The following is a 23,506-nucleotide window of genomic DNA, read 5'->3' on the forward strand; positions in this document are numbered from 1 at the left end:
GTGGCAACGGTGCTAACAAAGTGAAATTGAGCACTTTTCTCCTTTCCCATCTCCCAAGATGAAGAAACCAAAGAAACGTTCTACTTTTTTTTTCTCTACTTTTTTTTTTTTTTTTTTTTTTCCTGAGGCAAACATGCAAGGGGTTAATAATTGAGGAATCTAATGTGTATATATCACAGGAATACACAAGTGCACACACATCTTCAGCCTGGAGAAGGGAAGGTTGTGGAATGACCTCGTTGCAGCCTTTCAGATGTAAAGGGAGCCTCTTTACAGTAGGGGCGTCAACTCTTTGGAAGGGTAGACAGTAGCATTACAAGGGGAAATGGTTTTAAGTTGAAGGAGGGAAGATTTAGGTTGGATATCAGGGGAAAGTTCTTTACTCTGAGAGTGGTGAGGTGCTGGAACAGGCTGCCTAGAGAAGTTGTGGATGCCCCATTCCTGTAGATGTTCAAGGCCAGATTGGATGGGGCCCTGTGCAGCCTGGTCTGGTATTAAATGTGGAAGTTGATGGACCTGTCTGCAGCAGAGGGGTAGGAGCTTGATCCTTTCAACCCACACCATTCTATGAGTCTGTGATTTATGATCTACATGTAATGTCACTTGAGGTTAAAATTAGCACCAGCTTAATTTTCGTAAAGGTTTAAATATTTGAAGGTTATATTAGCTCAACCATTTCAGTGTTTAGTTTTCCATAACCTCCCTGACAGTAAATTCCTCTGTTATCTGAAAATATAGTTTATACCTGGATGGCAACTGCATAAGCACATGTGAATTACAAAGTGTGTGCCAAACTTTCACTGACTGGTATGAGTTTTATCTGCAAATTTTTTTCAATTGCACATTGAAAATATGTATCTCCATCTATGTGAATATAAAAGCATCTTCAGTGTGTTCAAATGCTTTTTTCTTATGGTTAATAGTTATCTGCACTTCAGATTTCTATTTGTTTTAAAGAAACATGCAATATTTCATGCTTCATTTCTCCTCCAAATATCATTAGTATGGTCATTCTATGAGAAATAAAGCAATTTAGTTATGCCTAGTTTTCATCTTGAAGGAAGCAATTTTAGGAGAAGGAAAAAAAAAGAAAGATCAGGTCAGAGAGGCATCAGACAATTCAGATTGATTAGAGATATCTATTTGGTGTCCAATTAAAAAAAAATAGGATCTTAAGTGCAAAATGTACTCACAGAATGACAGAACCAAATAATGGCCAGGGTTGGAAGGGACCTCAAGGATCATGAATCTCCAACGCCTCCTGCCACAGGCAGGGCCACCAACCTCCCTATTCAATGCTAGACCAGGCTGCCTAGGGCCCCATCCAATCTGGCCTTGAACACCAACGTGGATGGGGCATCCACAACTTCTCTGACAGCCTGTTCCAGCACCTCACCACTCTCTCGGTAAAGAATTTCCCCCTGACCTCCAGCCTAAATCTCCCCTCCCTCAACTTAAAACCATTTCCCCTTGTCCTGCAGTTATCAACCCTTTCAAAGAGTTGATCCCCCCTCCCCTCTATAGGCTCCCTTTAGGTATTGAAAGGCTGCAATGAGGTCACCCCGCAGCCTTCTTTTCTCCAGGCTGAACAAGCCCAGCTCCCTCAGCCAGTCTTCATAGGGGAGGTGCTCCAGTCCCCTGATCATCTTTGTGGCCCTCCTCTGGACTCTCTCCAACAGCTCCCTGTCTTTCTTGTACTGGGGGCTCCACACTTGGATTCACTTTTACTCACTTTTAGCCTAACACTTAGAAGGGAAATCGGAAGATTTTCACATTTGAAGGATAAATGCAGTGTTGTTTTCTGAAACTGCAGACACTTGCAGTTTATCAGATGCTCCTCATAAGGCTTTCTTAGCATTTTCAGTGAAGATGGTCTTACTTATGCTGTTTTCACTTCAGGGCTCAGTGGGAAGCTGTTAACCAGCTAAGACTCATTATCATTTCCTTGCAGTTATCTAGGAAGCAATTAAGACAACCAAGCTAGGGCAAAGAAGTATGAGAAGAACATAGCTCCCAAAAGGTTGGACACAGAATACAGATCACTTCCCACTAAGGCAATGTGATAAAAAAGACAGCTTAATCTCTTGCACAGTAACTGTAGTTTTATGCAGGGTACAAAAACAAAATTTCAGAAGTTTTTTTTATAATTGGGTTCAAAAGCCCAAACAATGCCAAAAATGAAACTGAACAAGACTGTTGTCCAGCTTGATGAATGCATTTTGCTTGAAAAAATTCATTAGATTTTCTGCTTAAATAGTGATTAAGGAAATCTAAAGCACAGTTACCTTCTTGAACAAAACAATTTTCAGAAGAAAAACAGGAATTTGTGATTTTGACATGACATGCTGATGTTTCTGCCTTAAAATTCAGGATTTATTTTCTGAAACTTCTCTTGTAAAAGAATGTTAATCAGAGAGTAAGACAAAATACAAAGATCACATAAGTTCTGCTATGAACATCGACCACTGTAGGTAGTTTAAGACAATTTTTTCCCATAATGTTATATTTCCTTTTGGGGAGTACAGCTAACACTTCTGTATAGCATACCATGCCTTATATAAAGAAGTAGGTTAACTTACTGAATCTCAACATTTCATTTAGAGGAAGACCTTCAATGTTTGTTTTTCTGACTTGACATACCGTCCATTTTTTCTGGAAATGCTATCGGTTTTAATGGAAAATCAGCAGGCAGATCTAATGTAGTGCAGCTTAATAAAAATATATATATCAAAAGCAGAAAAGTCACAGAAGTAATAAGAAAGCCAGATGTCAACAATAAAGAGCTGTGGAGAGCTCTTTATATTAGAGAAGAATCAATAAATATGTTCTTCTGAAACTCACACTGATCTCCAGACTTGCACAGAGTATTTTGTACAAATAAAGTGGCAAGAAAATGCCTTCCATGTTGGGAGAAAAATATTAATGAAATACATGAAGCAATAAGAGAAGTCCAGCGTGATTATTTTATATCTGGTTCTTTTACTCAACTGTAAGTGGGGAGAATCTTTTCACTGATGGTACTGAGCATTGGGTCTTGACATAGGTAACTGCCAATGGATTTCTGATACCATATTACTAAGTCATATTTAAAGTTATGTTTTACACTTGGTCATGTGATTCCTTAAAAATGACAGATTGGGATTCACCCACAAGGTTTTTGTTCCTTTTTTTGGATTCTTTTTTTTTCTCGCATATCCATCTGCTCTTTTAATCTTCTCCTTGTTGCTCCATTTTCAAATAGCTAAACCTTAATTTCCTACTTTTTAAGTAAAAATAAAGCCAAGATAAATGATCTCGTCTTCGAGGATACCATGTGCTAACAGTTCTCAGCTTTGTCCTACTTGCTGCTTTAGAAAAGGTGCAGTTTTGAGTGATAAGAAAGAAAAAGGTAACTTGAAGAAGAACAATAACAGATTAGTTTAAGTGATTTGTGATTTCAATGTCACTGGTGCTCACTAGCTAACTTTAAACACTTTCAAGGGACCAACTTTAAGAAGAATGTTTGTTCAGCATTTTCTTAAAAAGTGAAGGCACTTTGGACTTAATCTTAGTAAACAACACATCTGAACACAGTGCTTTCTTTTAAATCTTGGGCCACTACAGAAACAAAAACCATAAAGGGAAAAAAAAAAAAAAAAGCTGCTATACCAACAAAGATGATTTGGTTAAGTGGCCATATCTAAAGAGAGCATTCAGTCTCAGATTCTTACATTTTGAGATGACAACATCTACCAGGAAAATTTAAGGCTCCTTTTTATCTGAATGTCTGTTTCTCTCACTGTCTAGGTAATATTCATGACAGTGTCCCTCATAGTGTTTAACTGCTGGCTCTGTAAGAAAAATGTGTTAAATTGAGAGCATGGAAACTGCATCCAAACTTATCAGAATAAAGCCTACTGTAAAATAACAGCATATGTTAAATGTTGGAGTAGCAATATTATAACTCCCTCACTGCCATCATCTATTTTGAACATACAATGGATATTATATTATCTGCTTGCCATTATGTTTCTGATTGGCCTGAAAAAAAGGTGTCTTTCAGGGGCTATGTATCACCAATAGACCTGTATGGCGTTTATGCAGTTCTGCAAAGTTTATAATATCTGTGGGCTGTCTCTATGTGCAACACTGGAAGCAGGCTGAAAATTGATGAAATAATCCATGAGGAGAAGGAAGACCGACATCTCAAAAGACTGAGATCTCTTAAGGTTATGAAATGATAACATTTCAATGAGGTACAGAGATAGCCATGGCACAGCTAAAGCTTTTGTACACTAAGCAGCAAAGGAATGACTTTGAGATTTATTTCTAAACAATATGATGACAAGAGGAGATGGATAATGAAAACACTGCCAGAAGTAACACTAAATTAATGACACCTGGTCACAATGTCATTGTTGACAATGACATAGAAGGAGACCTAGAGAAGGCTATGCATTCTATTATGTCTGTGGTTAGAGTTAGAAGTGGTGGTGGTGAAATGGTTTAACTCAGCAGGTGACTGAGCTCCACAAGTTGTTTGCTCACTCCCATTCTCAGTGTGATGGAGAAGGGAATCAGAAAAAAACAAACTAGAACTTGTGATTTGAGATAAAACTACTTACTAAGATCGAGAAAGGGGAAAGGGTAACAATTACGACAAATGTACATATACACATATGAATGTATGTAACGAGATGCACAGACAATTACACACCGCTCCCCAGTCAATGCCCAACTGCCTCCCAGCAGCGGAAGAGAGGCAGAGATGAATTTCCACCCCCCTCCAAACTCCTTCTGCTTCATGTCATATGGTATGGAAAATCTCTTTGGCCAGTTTAAATAAGCTAATTCTGTTCCCTCTCAGCTCCTTAGGCCCTTCACTGCGAACAGCCTTGGTTCTGTACAACACTTCTTAGCAGGCAACTATAAATATCTGTGCATTATCAACATTGTTTTTCTCCTGGAATCAAAACAGTATCATACCAGACACTCGGAAGCAAACAATTCTCAGTTTCAGCTGAAACTAAGACAAGTGCTATGGGAGAGAATGAATTACTTCTGCAAAAGAAAGAGCTAAAGTAAAAATAAGAGAATGAGACACTTTCACCAAAAGTAGTTTCCAACGGAAAACAGAAAAGGTTTAGGAGGAGGGAAAACAGAGTTCTTACTACATTTCCAGGTGATGAATGTGTAAAGAGGAAAGGTGTATTGAAAGCAAAAGTCGATTTAGAGAATTACAGCAAAGGAAAGAAGCCATGTTTTCAGGTGGAAAAAAAATGAATTTCTCTAGTGTAAAGAAGGCAGGACAAGGTGAACTCTGTAAGGGACTGTAGTATAGGACAATCTATGAAGAAATAGGAAGAAGTTTAAAATTTGAATGGAGGAATAGAGAGGAGGAGGAATTGGAATGAGATGTAAACTGTCATCTGAGCATGAAGAAGAAGAGAGATCTCAGGGGACCAAAGAAGGAAGTAGGAGCAAGAATGTGAAGAGATGTAAGGCTATAAACAATTGAAACATGCTGCATGGCCAGGGGTGGTGCTTAGGATAGAGCTTGAGTGTAGATATAAATGTAACTACTTAGTGTACTTACTAAGACTTTTATTTATTTATTTATTTATTTATTTGGAGAAAATGAGAGGAGACAATCTTACTGAGGTAGCAATTCATTGGAAATGTTACGCAGTCAGAAGTTTGGTATTTAGCAGTAAAACACAATAATATAAAAGTAGAAAATACTCTAAGAACAATAATTTCTAATTCCTTCATGCAACATATGTGGTTTACCCAGGCAGGCTTCATGACTCTATATCCTCAGAGAGTACAGATTGAATGAATAGATTGCTGTAGTTGTAGAAGTGTCTGCCATCTAACTTTTGCTTTTTCGCCTGGAAAGTACATTGTGTTAATAGGATGACTTCTCTGTGAAGCTCTAACCAAATCAGAGTACTGAGTATGTCTGAACTTGAAAAACTTCCTAAAGGAGGGAATCTACCCAAGATAGTCATCATTAAAATACACAAGACTTTTTCTAGAAGTGAATTAAAAATAAATACATCCGTTTTGCACTGAAATGACTTCATTTTGAAGCAGCTATCTACACCATATTATATAAACTTTAAATTTTGACATCTAACACAATTTCACATATATTGGATTTGAAAATCCCAATTAAAAAGGACTGTTTATACAACTTTCTTCTTGCAGGAAAGACAACATGAAATTTCCCTTCCCATAAAAAAAGATTCAGTTAATAGATATAGTTTCCTTCAATTTGGTTCTACTTGGACCAACCTGATTCCAATATCAGGAAACAGTAAACATTAAAATTTTCCTCTCTTAGCATGCACATAGCGAGAAATCCCAATCATACTTTCATTTTTGCAGGAATTATTTCTGCCACACTTACTACTTTCTAACACAAAAGAGAAAAAATGTAAAATTGAGGATGCAAGGTGATAATGTAACTACTGTAAAACATGACTAAGGAGTTAGAGTTGCATATATAAATAGCAGTGACAAACATGCAGTCATAGTTAAGGAACTGGTTCCAGTGATTTACAGTCTTGAGAAAAGAATTTGTGTCCTTGATGTGTTTTTGTGACTATATTCTATATTATATTAAAATGTACTATTCAAATTACATCTTGACTGGATTAACAGTGTATAATATATAATTGTACTTTAGGTACTCTAAGATGTGATTGAAAGATTCCACTGACATCACTATTCTCTGATTTTCAAATATAGAAAACCACTACTAAGGGTATATAATTTTAAACAGAAGCTTTAGAAAATGAACCACCTGCATGTGCTAAAGCTAGCATTATGTTTTCAAGAGAAGCAAATCATTTCAGTTATTTGTGCCAGAGATACATTTACTTGTATTTGTGCATTTTCAGTAAAGCTGAACCAAGAGTCAGTAAAGCATTTGACCTGTTCTTTAACTCCCTTAGTCAGATTTTCATGAACATTCAATTCCTAGCACATAGAAAAAGTCTGAAACGATCGACTAGCTATCTATACAAGGTCCAGCATTCATTAAGTATTTCTGTCTATCATCAAGGATAAGTGTATTAATCCATCAGCTTGACTTACTTTTTGACCAGGGACTGAACTGTGACTGCCTTGGTACAGGGAGAAGAAAAACATGAAGAACAGTACAAACACAGAACAAAACTAAAGCAAAACAAAACAAAACATAGGTCAGGTCATCTACATACACAGATAGTCAGTCTGTCCTGCATGTTTCTCATTCAATCAGCACCAGAACCACACTTTTACCCTTCCACTGCTTGGATCCAAATTCCAACTAGTGTTTCTGCTGCAATAGAACAAGGTTTCATATAAGTAGTACATTGTAATGAATTTCACTTACTTGAAACATCCTAATTACCAAGTTTGTAACGGGTCCAGAAAAGCTTCTACAAGGCTTTCCCTCTTCATAAGAGGCAATAATAACACCACAAGTGAGGATCAGAATGTGCGTTCTATTCCAGAAATTCTCATTTTCCACGTTACAGTTTATAGAAGGAAAGAGACAGAAAAGAGTAAACACTTGGGGTAAAAAAGACCACAACGTCTGAAATACTAAAAATCAAAAGGAGAATATTGAACAAAAGCACAGTATCCAAGGTTTCCTATCCTCATCACTACCTGTGGCTCCTTCAGCCATCTATTCTTAGTAAATAGTCAACTAAATAAGTGAGATACTCTCTGTCTGGTAGCCAGAGTATGATGGAATTGTATGGTGATCATGTGTGTGATAATGCATTTCCTGCAGATGTAGAAGGTTACTATAGTTTTTAGTGAATTTCAAAAATAATCAGAGGAAGAAGGAAGAATTGAGCCATAGGAGTGGTGTTAGCAGCATTTGTAATACATTTTGCCATGGAAACGACTGCAGTGTGGAATTCCAGTCTGCTGTGAGCACTGGTTGCTAAGGGCAGCGAAGCAGAAGCAGACAGCTGCTAGAGGGCTATCAGAGCAGTCCTTAGCAGCAGTGATAGGAGTCTGATTAGCTCCCACATCCTCTTTCCACAGTATCATTAATTCACAGCTTTCTGTTAACATGTTGTTCTTTCATTGTAAGTGATGACTGTAATTTTCTTACCTAAAATCTAGGATTAGTTTAAATCATGTAAAAAAAGATCACCAATACTGTACTCACTCCTTTTAAATAAGATCCCTCACTTCAGATGCTTATGCCACTTTGTTTACCTACTGAAATATATCCTTGAAAATTACGTATATATATTTATCGTGTTGCACCTGCCAAAATGCAAGAACTGTTTCTCTCTAAAACTGTCACTAATGCAGTGACAGTAAATACCTTGGGAAATGTTCCATACAAACACAAGGAACACCTTCTTTACTGTTTGAGTGACAAAGCACTGGAATTGGCTGCACAGAGAGGCTGTGGAGCCTCCTTCTCCAGAGATATTTAAGATCCATCTGGATGCCTTCCTAGGGCAACCTACTATAGGGAACCTGCTTTATCAAGGGGTAGGACTCTATAGCCCTAATAGGTCCCTTTCAATGCCTACAGTTCTGTGATTCTGTGAAAAGAACTGAAGCAAAACTCAGGCCTTCACAAACCTTCTCACCTTGTAATTAACCACTGGACATGTTTCCATAACTTTCCTTAACATTACCAATAATTTAAGCTGTACTTCTGCTAATGCCAATAACTCCTGCTGTCTTGAATATCATAACTCTTACTCTGTTTAACCCCAATCAAAGCTTAAAATTAGGCTGTTAATTGATAGGCTTTTCTTCTAGGTTGGTGGGAATTTCTAGGGCATCCCTATGAGCTCAAATTCTACTAAATATGCACTTGTGGCTACTCTTAATTTAAAAAGAGAAACACAGATGCATTCCTTCCCTTTATTACAAAATGTTTAAAGATCTCATCTCAAAAGTAGAGCCAGGTAGGGCAGGAAAGCTAGTATATGATAGGATTTACTCTTAGCTTCATCAAACATTTCATTGCACAGAATTTTAAAGATCTTCTACCACTCTTTGAACAGGTGGCAGTTTAATTGCTTATTCACTTTCATGCTGTCCCTTTAGAAGTAGTATGGTGGTTCCCAAACCAAGTACGGTCTTCTCAAAAAGGAACAGAAATTGTGCTGGGGTAAAGCGAGTGAGGATTAGTTACTGGATAAGTGAAATTGGTGAAAGAAGTTCAATTAGTTGATATTTTTATATATAAAGCGCCTATCACCTGATTGATAAACATTCTTTGGAACCATTTTGATGGCAGGGGTAAGAACAGGAGTCAGCCTGTCAGTACCTCACCATTTCTGTTTCCAACCAATTGAAAAAAAAATTAAAATAAAAGCCACAAGACTTTGCTGCCAGCCTGGCATGCTGGCGTTTAATACTGCTACTCCATCAGGGTTGGAGGGAGACTTACTGTGAATGGCAACAGTTTGCACTGTGATTTCTCCAGCTGTGCTGCAGAACAGCACAGGCATCACAGCAGGATAGGAAGGACGGAAGGACTTCTGTGGAAGTGAAGCTAATGCTGCATTTATGTTAGGGTAGGCAGCAGCGCAGCTCTGGAATTGCTTAAATTTTTTCTGTATGATTAGTGTACTCCACAATGCTGTTCTTTTCCCTTGTAGTTTGACCACTGTTGCAAGAGTTGTGCTCAGAATGAATTGAGGGACAGACATGAAAGAGGTCTGGGCAAATTGTGAGGAAGTGAGGAAGTCACTGTTGTTTTAGTAGCATAAATAGGAAGGGGAACTGTTTTCTGTACAACGTTGGATGATGGCAATATAATTTTGCTCTCAGGTCTCAGTATTTTACTGTGACAAAAAATGGAGTTCAGAGAATGGTTTGTTTTGGGTGGGAGTACTTGATTAAAGGTGAACTCTCAGACATGAGTGTTTAACAAATACACCAATAAGATAGAAAAAATATCATTACAATGCCAATTTTACAGAAATAGTTAAATGGAGATGGAAGATTTAACCTGAACATCAATGAAATCTTCCTTACAAGCATGCAGATATGAAAGTAATCTTGCATTGAAAATTTAAAAACATAGAGGCTTCCAACTTTTCCAGTGCAGAGTGTTCTGGTATTATGAAAATGATCTGGATGTAAAGGAGATAAATTATGTATGTATCTATCTCCAGTTTTTTTAATGTTAAGTCATTGAAATCTGAGTGAGCCTTTGGCTGAATAGTAAATGTTCCACTGGTCATACAGAAAGAACAGATTAGGGAAAGTTATTTTGAAAAAATGATAATTTATTGTCTTCCTTATTCAATTCTAATCTTCTTTTTATATTTCAGGGTGCAAGTTGAATTCTATATGAATGAAAACACATTTAAAGAGAGACTAAAACTCTTCTTCATCAAAAACCAAAGATCAAGTAAGCAGTTGGATTAATTTCTATTAAGCAATATAGTAATAATTTGGTTAGAATCTAATTCCATTGATGGCAACAGCAAAGTTATTAACTTTCTTCTCAGCAGTTTTTTTTTTTTTTTTTTTTGCCCCACAGGAGTCAGTTTTATATTATTTCTGCAACACTGAGAAAGTATTTAAAATTAAAAAAGATTTTCTTGTTTTATGGTAATGAGCATGATCATCATGGTAATGTCAGCTTTATCAATGATTGTTGCTTGACCTTACTTCTAAGAAAGCAAAACACCTCAAAGATGTTCGAGTATAAGAACAAAAAACTAGGTGCTTTAGCAGTACTGTTTAATTTTATTGAAGACTCCTAACTAAGCATCAAACTTTGTACAAAAACTAAAAAAGAGTGATTTGGTAAGGAAACTGGTAGAGAATTTCTAACAAATTCTCAGTCTTCATGAATATAGTAACTTTATATTCCAATTTAGCAGTGTATTGTCATTGATGTTCACATTTAAATTCATCACAGAAGACAATTATGTGGAGAAACTAAGAAATGTATGTTTACATACATCCAGGAAGCTGATCCAAGAGGGTTCATGTAGTGTATAATGGAGTAAGAGATAAGAAAGAAAAGCAAACTGAACTAGAAGAGAGTATTACTCCTGGCTAAGAAAACAATCTGGGAAGCTGTAAGCAGTAAATAGGTTTTTTTAGTTCCGTGAACTAGTCCATAAAACAGATTTTTATGAGACCAAACTCATTATAAAACTCTTCTCACAGATATTATAGGAATGTTATGGATACATACTTGCTTGAGATAAAGGTAGGAATTTTTTTCCTCTACATAGATCTTAATAAAAAATGAAAACAAAAACCTTTTTACAAATACATATTTTGATGGAAGAACTGAAAAGAATACATTTAAAAACAGACATATTTATCATAAGCAGCACAAAAATGAAACCTGAAGATAGTTAGCTGCGATGAATTCATGGCCATTACTTTGCCAAACACTTCTGGCTACCTATATTAAGGGAATTGTCCTAAGTTACTATTCTAGGACATCTCTGCTCCATTAGGAAAATGAGGCTAAGGAAAAGGAATTTTATAGAATTTTATTTGAAATAAGGAGTGAGAAGCAACTGTTGTTTGATCCTCCTGGTGATTATGTTAGGTATCAGGGAACTGATGAAAAAAGATTTGGCCCTTTAGATCTTAGTTTTCAATGAGAACACTGAAAACCCTCCTTCACATATTGTGTATCAATTTCCTGTCATTACTGATTCTACTGAATTATTTTCTCAAATTTTCAGACAGTATTATATCAAATTACAAATGTTCTGCAAAGTTTTCATGAGTCCAAGACTTCACAAGTAGGTTAAGAAGATCAGAGAGTGAGAAGTAATATCCCATGCTCCAGTGCTATTAGTCCAGAATTTATACGATTTCTTTTTTTTGATAGAATACCAATCTAATTAGACCAGAAACAGGCATGAAATATCAACTGCCTCATTCATTATTCCAGTTCCGAACACATTTTTATGAACTAGTAAAATAAGGCCATCCACATCTGATTTCAGCTTAGCTACCACTCAACCTTCTGTAAACAAGTTTATAATAAAATTAAAACAGTACACAAAAGACATTTTAAAAAGGTGTCAGCCAGCTGCAAATAAATAAGTAAAATACATTTTTGTGACTTGCTTGTACTTGCCAAGATCACACACAGCTTATAATAACTCTCAAAGGAAAAAATAAGTGAATTTTCAATTCACTGGAGACAGTATAAAACAGATAACTGTCATCAGGATATGAATTATTAACAGCATATTGTGATTTAACTCCTAAAGCCAATTGCTACTGAGATGACTTTGCTAAAAGCCAGCAGCGTTGGAGATTTATTAGGAAATAAAAATGGAAAGCGATAGTAAAATTTTCAGCTGTTGTCCCTATCAGCCCTGCTTTGAGGTAGATCAGATTTTCAGACTGGAGAATTATCTCTGAAAATGCTTGTAGTGGTAGTACCAAGAAGTTATAAGAAAAAGTAATAATAAAAAAAGAATTGCATTATACCTGATCAGGTATTCTATTACTTCATACTTAAAACTGCTGGCAAAACGATAGAAGATACCTGTTCAAATGTTCATGTTTCCTTCTCAGTTTTATATAGTTACTTTTACTTCAGAAAACAAACAGATTTGGAACTGTTCTTGCCAATTTCTTCTTTTGAAGAAGCCAACACATGTAACATCACGCTTACAGGGACAAGGTAGAATTATAATCTCATTAAACTATTCATAACAGCATATGATTGATATAGCTGAATACAAGTTTCAGGCATCAATATCAAAGCTGAGATATTTTGTGTAAATGACTCTGCTATTTGAACAATCTGTGAATGGAAAAAAGGAAAAAGAAATTAAACCAAGCAGTTTATGTAAAGTACAGGACCAAAATAGTCAACCAGAAAACCAGAAGTATGAAATACTTTCTTTGTAAGAAAGTAATAAATGAAAAACTATTTTAAATTCCAGCCTTCTGGTGACTGCCTCCTCCTCCTCTGGTGTGAAATCTTAGATCTCCATAACAGTGGAACAAATGTGTTTCTTCCAGCTCATAGATGACATCCCTAACTATGAGGCTACAGAATATTTTGACCTGCAAATATTTACTTACATGAATTATTACAGCTCTAGCAGGAGTGACCAAATGCACTTCCTCTGTCAGGGTATATCCAGAAGCTGAAGCAGAAGATACACCTGAAGTCTGTTCTACATTACTTCTGTAATGCCCGAACCACACTCCTATCATAGACAGATCCTATTGTCTGCCCTGTCCATGTAACCCAGACTACTATATATGCTCTTTGTCATGCCTAGAGGCCTTCCACAAATGCCTATAAGGAGTGAAAACCATGCCTCATTTTATGGGAAACAGCCCAGTTGAGATATTCAGAATGAAGCACTTTCAATTATAGTATGGAAGAGAATTTTATAGTATGGAGAATTTTAATATTGAATATGTAAGCAGTTTTCAATCTTTCAAGACCAAGATTTGAGAGTTAAGATTTAAGGCAGCAGCCAGGAGAATGAGTGCTATGTACTGATTTGTTTTTGAAATCATAAAAGCACTGTTTTCTTTTGGAATTTAGGACAACAATAAATTCAAACAATTATGAGAAGTTGGCCCATTATCAATACAAAAAAGAGGCATTTAACATCAAGATAAACATTTACAGAATTAAGGAACAGAAGAAACAAGTGATGAACTTTTGATAACACAAAATGGATAGGGAAAAGAATTCTGTGTGCTTTTTTGTTGTCTTCTTTTGTTTTTCGGTTATCTGCTCTTTTCTTTAATGGCTTGATTGTTACAGTAGCCTTCCAGAAGTCTTCCATAAAATCATTAGCATAGACAAAGAATTTGTGTCTTCTTCACCAACAGTTCAAAAATGTACAAGATTATAGCATAGTTGAAAAAATAAAAAACTTTTTGGTCAAATAATAGGATAGCAACACACTCTAACAGCTGTGGGACTTCTCCTGGCCAAGACCTAAGCACAGGATTTTAACCCTTAGCTTACAGATGATGAAATGCTGTAGAAGTTCACCCAGTTCTTGTGTGATAACTGCAGCTTCATAGGACGTTTGGACATAAATTTGAGTATGCTTGATGAGATTGTCATTCCCAAATCATAGAAACAGTTATATTTAGTTCAGCAGGTTTGATACCGTACTTGCAATTCAAAAATAAAATATACTCGGTGCAAAGGAAATAAGATCCATGTGAGACCTAGTCATTAATGTTCTGCTTTGGAAGAAGGCCTCTCAGCTCTACAGAATTGGACTCCTGGTTCACATGACTGAAAAAAAAATAGTGCTTAAGATTGCCTTCCCTCATTAATTTTAAAACTAATAACAAGACTGAGGATTGAAAGGCTAATCCTCCAATGACTCCAAAGCTTCATTAAAATACAATCAAGTTTTGTTGTAGTATTCAATGTCTCCCATTAGCACCAAACTAAAATGCCTGTGTGACAGAACCAACTGTCCACCTGGGTTCCTTTGGAGGAATCCTTTCTCTATGCAGTAAACCTATGGTTTGCAAGACATAATGTAATATTCTGTGATAGTATTTAGTATTTGAGATCTATTATACAGAACATTTCGGTATTCATATGGTCCATAGAAGAAGCTGTTGAATCAGTTAAAGTTGTGCATTCAGCATGACTTTCAGACATCCTGATTTTTGGATTCCTAATTATGCAACTTCAACATTAAATATCTACAGTTTAATATTTTATGTTAGGACAGTATTAATGTATTCTGTATGAGAAACTACTACATAAAGACTGTCAGATATTAATATTTAAATAATTGCCATTGGATATCTTCTGCCTGTGGTTGAAAGTGTGTCTTCCTCATGCTACTGTATCTTGCATCTCAAATACTGTATGTCATTCTGATTCCCCTTCTGAGAAGGAATTTGTAAAACTACAAAAGATCCAAGGAACAAGAGATGGTTTAGAATAGCTTTCAAGCAAAACAACTGTCTAGATTTCCACTTTAAAAGGGATCAAATCTCAATCCAGAGATTTCTGGAAGTTGGAAAATTGTATTTTATGTGCATCTGACAGGCATATTCATATATTTTTCTGCCAAAGGGCAATGTCAGGTACAGGCTGGATAGACTTTTGCTCTGTTCTATCATGGCTGTTTTAGTTCCTTTTAGTTTTACCTTAAAAGTTAATGAAACTGTAAACAGTCTAAATTTCTTTCTGTTCCTTTCAAAATAGGTCTGAGAATACGGTTATTCAATTTTTCACTTAAGCTATTAAGCTGTTTCTTATACATAATTCGTGTGCTTCTGGATGACCCTACACAAGGACATGGATGGTAATATTTGTTTTGTTACTTGTTCTCTCAAAACATTGTTAAACATATATAAAATAAATTAATTTTATGAAGAAATGAATAAGGAACAATATTTTGGTGGGAACTATGACTGTCTTCCCAGAGAATAAATCTACCAAACAAGGATTCTATATTTTGTGGTTATAAAATGTAGGATAGGAGCTATGCAGAATTAGCTTCCACATCAGCTGGGATGGTTCAGAGCTGTTAAGGATCACTGTTCTTCTTGTACTCTTGTAAATGAAATAGCTCTAGGTAGCAGCTTTATTTTTTTTCTTTTTTCTTTCTTTTCTGATGCCTCAGCTGGCAGAACATCTACTAATCAGTACTAATTTATTAGAAATTTAACTCTCCTGCCAGAGAAAATTTGTGTTGCTATGCAGTAGTTCTCAGACACCTAAATGCAAAGTCCTTTCAATATAATTTGGAAATAAGAAGAGTATTGTATATAGTTCTGACTTAACTATGGCACAAATATTGAAATATTAGCTGTTTTACTTAAGATTCTAGATCCTGGACACAATTAGACAAATACGTGAAACTGAGCTTTCACACAGATGATGCTGATGATAACTTTCTAGCCCTCTTAATTCTCTAAACACTTAAGAGAAGGGGGAGACCAAAAGTACATTATGTACTCATAAAAGTACATTATGTACCCATGATGTTCCATCATTTCAATGCACAATTTTTTAAATACCTACAGCTGGCAGTAGATTCCAAATAGGCCACTGGATACTCAGCTTTTTTCTGATGTATTGTTTATAATTTATGCAATCTTTTGCTCTGATTGCATATATATCATGGAAATACTGAATATTATCAATCCTGAGTGATAATGAACACCATTTTCAATTAACTTACTTGCATTCCCTTGATTTGCTTCTGTCAGCCTTAAATACTGAATGAAACAAAGCATGGCTACAAATACTCAAAAGCTCAAGGTGTCAGAACTAGCACTCTTCACACAATGTTAGGCAAAGGACTAAGTATGAATTCTAATTTGAAGATTGATTGAAATTCATTAAAACTATATAGGATAATGCTCTAGAAAAGCTAATGCATAGGATTTCAAGAATCAACTCCAAAGAAAAGTGAGTTAAAGAAAATAGACTTTCCTCAACAGTACACGAGAGTGGGATGTGTGAATAGGAAGTACAGAAAATTCATTTGAGAATCTTTTGTCAAAACTTTTTGTAAGAAATCAGAACATCTGAAAAAAGAACAGAAAAAAAATTCCCTTGAAACGCAAGAACTGCAAAAAACGTTATTTTTTGACTCCGCGTGTATCTCTAAATGTCTCTTCAAGGAGAGGGAGTGTGTAGAGTGGAAACAAGTAGCAGTCTTCAAAACCAGAGCACTGATAAAGAAAAAATTATCTCTGAAATTTAGACACTGCACCACAGCAAGTCAGGAACTTGAAATTTTCTTAACACACAGCCTTCTTCAGCTTTCCAGACAACCCTGTTCTTTTCTCCTCCTTGAGGTTAGTTTCTTCTCAAATTAGTCTTCATATCACAAAGCTAAAGCGCTTAAAATATGCATCCTTTTACTTCTCTTATCATATTAAGAAGATAAATGTTAATTTTGCTGAAACTCAATGTTCCATTCAAAAAATATCAGTACTTTTGCATCAACTTTTCCCAAGCATTTTATAGTGAGTTAGGATAAATAAAGAAGTATTTAAAACTAATTATTGTTTCCTCTGTGAATCTGAAAAGCAGAAAACACTAATGCTTCCTAATAATAGTTATATTCTGTATAGGCCAAAATATATCTTAATTCAGTTCTGGCCATCTTTTCAATCACAAAACAAATGTTAAGCTGCTGAGGTGAACAGCATCTTCCTATCATTAACACTAAAGTGCCCTTAAATGACTTACTGATAGTGTGACTGGACCCTACTGTGTAAAGAGTATGAATTTTACATGAAGAATGCTGTCTTTATATGAAAAAGAGAAGTACAGGACATTTGAGTAGTTCAATGAGAAAAACTCCTGCTTGTCTGTAGCTGGTGGGCACAGTTGCCTGTCTCACATGTATGCACATATGTACACCCCCTAAACTGTTTCACTGAAAATGAGTTTGCCAAAACTGTGTTTTAATGTTTTCAATAGATCACAGCAATCAAATAGGGACCATGCCATTGAAAAATTGTAAAGATTGCAGTGGCTTCCTGTGGCACTAAGTCTCAACAGCCAATATGTGACCTGGATAAGGTCCTGCTGATTTTTTTGTGTCTAATTGAACAATGTAGTCAATTGTCCTCTCCCAGTATGTTATTTCAGAATGTGTTATCAATGTGATATTGTAAGATGTAGTAACAGATAAAAATTGATCTGATCTTTAGAGAGTAGTCTCACGGTATTATTCAAGTTGCTGCTTTTAATAGTTTGACTAGGAAAAAAAAATAGAATTTTTATAAAATCACTATACAGGATTCTAAAGCTGATGTTGTTTGTCACTCCACAGTGAGTAGCAGTAACATTTCAGGATTTGAAAAGACATGTAATATGAAATGAGGGAGATGTTTGAACATTAAGGCACTGAGAAGGGAATAATATTTTATATACCCTGCATACCCTTATAATATGCCCTGTAACAGTACAGAGCAGCTGTATTAATTTGCATACAGTTTTCCATAAATACAACTTAAAAAAATAAATCTCAAATCCAAGCATATTGCAAAAATTGAAACAATGATATTCTTTCTGGTTTTGAATAAATAATGCACTTGGTATTGAAGTTTGAAGCAGGATTGCATAACAAAGTATAATTGGACTTCATGAATCCAATTTAATGTAATGCAATTTTCTTGTGGAAAAGAAACCCATAGTTCAGATGTTTTTTGTGGCTAATGAGCTTCAGACATGAAGAAACTGTTTATATCATCTTCTTCTAAGAGCTTCTAAGAACTGTAGGGAGCTCCAATGAGTGTATTTGACAGAAATGGTATAACTGAGTATGTGGAATTGATTAGAACAGCAGCACTTCTGCTACTGGCAAGAGTATTTCAATAGTTTTGTATTCATATGCAGAGATCTTTTTGTATTTTGCAGACTGCTTAATTCTGCAGTCCTTTCCTGATATGTTTGTTCCTTGTTCCTTCTAAACATTTAATAATTCACTGGTTAAGAGTTTGTTTTTTGTACAGCACTCCATTGTATTGAGCTATGGGACATTAATAGACTAGACAGTTCTATTACTGTATAAAGTTTGCCTGGCTGAAAAGTTTCATGTAATTGTTTTCTATGTGGTCATGAAGAACCAGACTTTAAAGTCTGTTTGTCTTCCCAGAAAAACAAGTCCTGTACCCAAATAGTACCTCATTTTGTCAATAGTTTTGCACATACACATCCCAAGGGCTTCATACCAAACCACTGCCATAAAGCAACCTTACAAGTGCTGCGTTGTGAAAAAAATAATGTTGTGAAAAAAATGCCACAGCCTAATGAGTGAAACTACTCCATGCACTATCATAGTGATCGTATAAAGCACTATCATGTGGTTGATCTTAAAATTACAGTTTGGAGAGGAATGCTTTTCACCATAGACTCCCACTACAGAATTATTTCCTCTCTTTTAGCACAAGTCAGTATTTTTCATTTATTCCTTCAGGCAAACCAGATGTACCCAGCAAAGCTTAAGATATAAAACGTCCTTATTAATGCATACCATTTAGCATTTGTCTTATTCATAACCTGTAAGAATGCAGCTATTAGATTCCCTTTCTTTTTTGGCTGACCTGCCAGTTTACCTACTGCTGTGCTATACAGATGTCCTTACATGAATCTCCTGGATCTCAATATCAGAAGCAAGAATTCTTTGAAGTCCAAGTTAATTAACAGAGGACCAAAATCATTTCTGGGAAGAACTGTGGGCACAAAATTGTGTAGGAAGTCCCACTTCACTCATAGAAAAGGTGCCAGGGACAAACAAGGAAATTTACACAAAAATTTCCACATCTTTGCATGACTATTTGAAAGGAGGATTTGTACCAGGAATTCAAGGTAAAATAACATCACATGCACAGAACAGCTCTATTTTTTTTTTATATCAAGGTCACCAGTTTCTTACACTAATTAGTTTTGCAACCCAGCTTACATCCTCACAAGAGAAGACAAAGTGTAGCGTGATGCAGTCTTTGCTGTTGAGAGTATGACAAGTATATTTGGTCTTTCTACTTAGTTTTGTGATATGGCCCAAGTATCAAAGCTAAGCCCAACTTAGCTTTGTGATATGGCTTGTAGTATCTCTAGATCTTCAATATATACTGTTATTGGTTCAGCTTTTCAAAGTATACTTTGAGTTATTTTTTTTTCAAATCAGACCATGTTTGAAAATAAATCTTAAAAAATGTAACCTGAAGTGCTTTACAGTATTTTTCTATGGATACAGAACACATCCAGAACTACATTCAAAAAACTATTTTACTTTTAAAAATGTTTATATTCATCATCTAGTGTTTCAAACTATTGCATGAATTTTATAAAATTTTACAGTTAATAGTGTAACTAATATGCCTTTCCCCTGTATGTTTTTATGATTGTGTTCCCATGTGCATTTGCTAATGAAAATGGACTTTGCACTGATGTGATGACAACTATCAGCAAGGAATTAAACCGGGATTGTTACAATCAAAATTACACACCCGGAACAATTGATTGGTGAGTTCCTCATTTAAAAAAGCAAACAAAAAATCCACATAATTGTGTGAGGGAGGCTGGGACAGGAAGACAAATCAACTTTGTCTGGAATGGTGATATTTTAATATATCATGGTGACATTTCTATAAAACCCATCAGTTACTTTCAACTTCATTGATATTCAAAACCGCCTTTAAAATTCTAATTATTCCTCTTGATTATGTAACAGACTTGCTAGATTGCATGCTGTTGTAAACTCTGAATTCCCATAATGTCTATATATCTTGCTGAAATAAAAAAAATAGACACCCTTATTATTTAGAAAAAAATTATGACTAGCAGTAAATAACAGTAATTTACTGTGCCACTGAGAGTACCAGATTCTAGCAGCACTCTATCAAGTATCATTGGGTTTAGTAAATATTAAAACAACATGGTATTTTTCCAAAATATGTAGTTCTTATTATATAGATACCATTTAAATCATTACACAGGAAAAAAAAAAAAAAAATTAAACAAAAGAATGGTCAAGTTTCTCTTTCCTGCTACAAATAATGGCTCCTCTGCATCTCTAGAATCAAAATCTCAAACTGCTTTAGTCTTCCTAGAATCATGGGGGATGATCTAGCAGCCACTGAAGCCAATAAAACATTTTGGTGTCACGAGGTACTGGATTACTCCCATGTGAATTTAGTGATTGACTCTATAACAGAAAGAAAAATTGCTAATACTCCGTAGATATCTACTGATTTTAAATCTTTACTACTTATTATTTTTTTTAATATAAGACTGCTGTAATTTCCATTGATATGTACAATTCTTTTTTCTATTTTTCTTTTGATTTATTTAAATTCCATGTTTGTTCTTGTGTTGCAATGAACAGGTCTCCTATTATTTGGGTGAATCGAAGTTTGCCTTTATGGGGATTACAGGTAATAAGTAAATGGCCAATTTTACTACCTGCAATATTGATTTACAGCATTTTGGTGATATTAAATGATATATGGAAAAATTAAAGAAATCTACTTGATTAACAAACACAACAAAACCATAAAGGAAAGATAAGCTGATCTCAGCTACCTAGTTTAAATTGTATGCCTTTATCATATATTTATAAAGTATGAAAGTTTGTAGCAAAATATTGTGGAATTTGAACAGTTTTTACTTGTAGAATTATCAAGCTCTGTTGAGTAGTCTAATATTTTCTACAGCGAAGAGTTTAAATTTCATGATTTCTTATGACTAGTATTTTTTTTTTATCATGTACTTCCTTTACTTTCATGTCAAATCCATTAAAAAGCTAAGATTACTTCATAATATAGAAGGCCGGATGTTTAGAAGTGTGTATTATAAAACACATCCCATTAGCCCTTAGAAATGCTCACCTTAGTGTGGGCATTTTTTTCATGGACAGCACTACAGTCAAGTGATATTAAAACCTAATGCAGAAGGTCAGGTGCAATTGGCCTTTCTTTGTAAGGAATGCAAAGTGCTCATAGGATTACTGTGTTGGTAACTGAGGAAGGGGAAGAATGATTTCAGCGTTGCTCCACATCTTTATCCATATTAAGTTATGATTAGAAACTTATTCTAATATTTGGATTTAATAAACATAGGAATTTATACATGTGGCTTTGTATACATATACATATATAGAAATGCATTCACAGTAGGATATATACGATACTTGAAAAAAGATACTTCTTTTTATTTCAGGTACAATGTAATTTCATATAAAGCTTTGCTACTTATTTGGAAAACTGGCATTATATTTTGGTGGCATACTTAAACAATTTTCTGCTTTGTAGCATTAGTTTTAATTTTAGGTAAGGATATTATATTTGCAAATGGTGCACTCTTCTGAATTAGTGAGCATTAGATTCTTAGTAGTGAGCATTAATTCAAAATTAAAATTCCAGCAACTTATTTTATTTCAGATCCAGTTGCTATTGTACATATTCTTGATAGATTTTCCCTGTAACATCCATTAAAATCCAAATATTTGTTGTGCAAAGTATTAAAGTAATTTTTGTGGTTATTTAGTACAATTTATAGTTTTAAGTAAAATTTTTACAATTTTGATATTTGACTATTTAAATATTTTATATTATATAATGTACTATATATAATTAAAGTGAAAGTTGACATGGTAAAATCAGTTGAATTCAAAAATTAAAATAATAATGATTAATGTGTTTTAAAATTTCTCGATTATACACAGTTAGAAAAATGTTTTTCTACACATTTTTTACATCTTTACAGAGAAGTAAAGAATTGTCTAGCTTCTGTTATTTGTTTCTGCTGCTTCCTATCTCTGTCTTTTGAAAGGATCTTGATAGTTTTCATGAACAGACAACTGAAACTTGAGCAACAGTCTGGCTGACTGCTGGAATACCTAAAAGCCATGGAAATGCCACACTGCAGGCTCTCTGGAACGTTGTGTCTGGAAAAGACCTATGGGACTCAAGTCACAGGCTACACTTTAGTCAGAAAAACAATACTATTTAAGTTTCATGCTAAATGCTGTTAGCTGAGATGAATTCAGAAGATGCAGGGAAAATCATAGCATTTCCTTTTCAATATGATCTTTTATATCATATTCTTTAGAAAATGGTATTAATGTAAATTGTTTTTTTTCTCTTCACTTAAGGTTTCAGTGGCTTTAATAAGTCTCTTTGAAACACTATTGCTGAGTTATCTTAGCTACAAGGTAAGTTCTTTCAGTTGCCTGATTCCTATCTCCACTGTATCCAAAGCTGTAGCATATGCTGCTTTTTTCACTCAGTACAGCATCTCTGACATGCCTCTTCTGGGATGCAGCCCCTAACAAGACAGATGCTAAGAAAGTGCCAGTTTTCTGAAATATTCCTTATGATTCCTTGCTATTAGTACACATTTTAACAGTGGATTATTTTCATTTTATTGTTCCAACAATAAAAATTTGGCTTACAGTCTCACAATTTCTCTTTTCTCTTTATTCTCACAATTTTCTCTTTACGGGGCTTGTTATCATACAAAATATTACAGATTATTCAAGTATGTCTAACTCTCACCAATTATGAAGACAATTACATAGAAGACAAAAATCCCTGCCTGTAGCTACAATGGCATCCAGATATAAAAGGGAAAAATTAGAAATAGAGAAAGAATGTTATTTACAATGCAGATTGGATTTAATTTTCAGTTACTATATCAGATGGTCATTTTAACAGGAAACATTAATTTATTGATGAAACTGAAAATATAATGATTCTGTAGTGGCAAATCACTGCAATACTATGTAGGCAGCATTGTTCCCTTATCTATGATGGACTATTGATATACAGTATATACAGTTAGTATACCTGTAAGACACTCAATTTTAATTACCTTCTTTCTTAAATTTATAATCTTCATCTAAACATCTAATTACTACAGTTACTGCTCAGATGTGGGAAAAAACCAGTATTTTTCCTACTCCATAGCTAGTGGTAAGCAGATCAAGAAACCTGTACCACTTCCATTCAATTACGTGGGAAAACATCTAATTTTGTGTAAGATCAAGAAAAAGCAGGCCCTGAAACGTATTGAAGTGTTTGAGACAAAAAT

The 23,506-nt window shown here is 34.9% G+C and overlaps 1 protein-coding gene across 8 annotated transcripts in view; it reads left to right on the plus strand.

Annotated features, from left to right (window-relative positions):
* Nucleotides 1–23,506, plus strand: part of KCNT2 (potassium sodium-activated channel subfamily T member 2) — a 143,480-nt gene that overhangs the window by 14,147 nt on the left and 105,827 nt on the right. For 7 of the 8 annotated variants that reach the window (XR_008202461.1, XM_052667073.1, XM_052667072.1 and 4 more), the window contains exons 2-6: nucleotides 10,290–10,369; nucleotides 15,155–15,254; nucleotides 19,883–19,939; nucleotides 20,802–20,850; nucleotides 22,569–22,628. Coding sequence is in view for 7 of the 8 variants with exons in the window: in XM_052667073.1 (XP_052523033.1) it covers nucleotides 10,290–10,369; nucleotides 15,155–15,254; nucleotides 19,883–19,939; nucleotides 20,802–20,850; nucleotides 22,569–22,628 (346 nt within the window). In the remaining variant the exon portion in view is untranslated. Of the gene's footprint in view, nucleotides 1–10,289; nucleotides 10,370–15,154; nucleotides 15,255–19,882; nucleotides 19,940–20,801; nucleotides 20,854–22,563; nucleotides 22,629–23,506 lie in introns of those variants that run through there. The other variant, XM_052667071.1, reaches the window with a different exon arrangement.

Source organism: Tympanuchus pallidicinctus, unplaced genomic scaffold (assembly GCF_026119805.1).
Source record: "Tympanuchus pallidicinctus isolate F22 unplaced genomic scaffold, pur_lepc_1.0 scaffold7, whole genome shotgun sequence".
NCBI classification, from domain to species: Eukaryota; Metazoa; Chordata; class Aves; order Galliformes; family Phasianidae; genus Tympanuchus; species Tympanuchus pallidicinctus.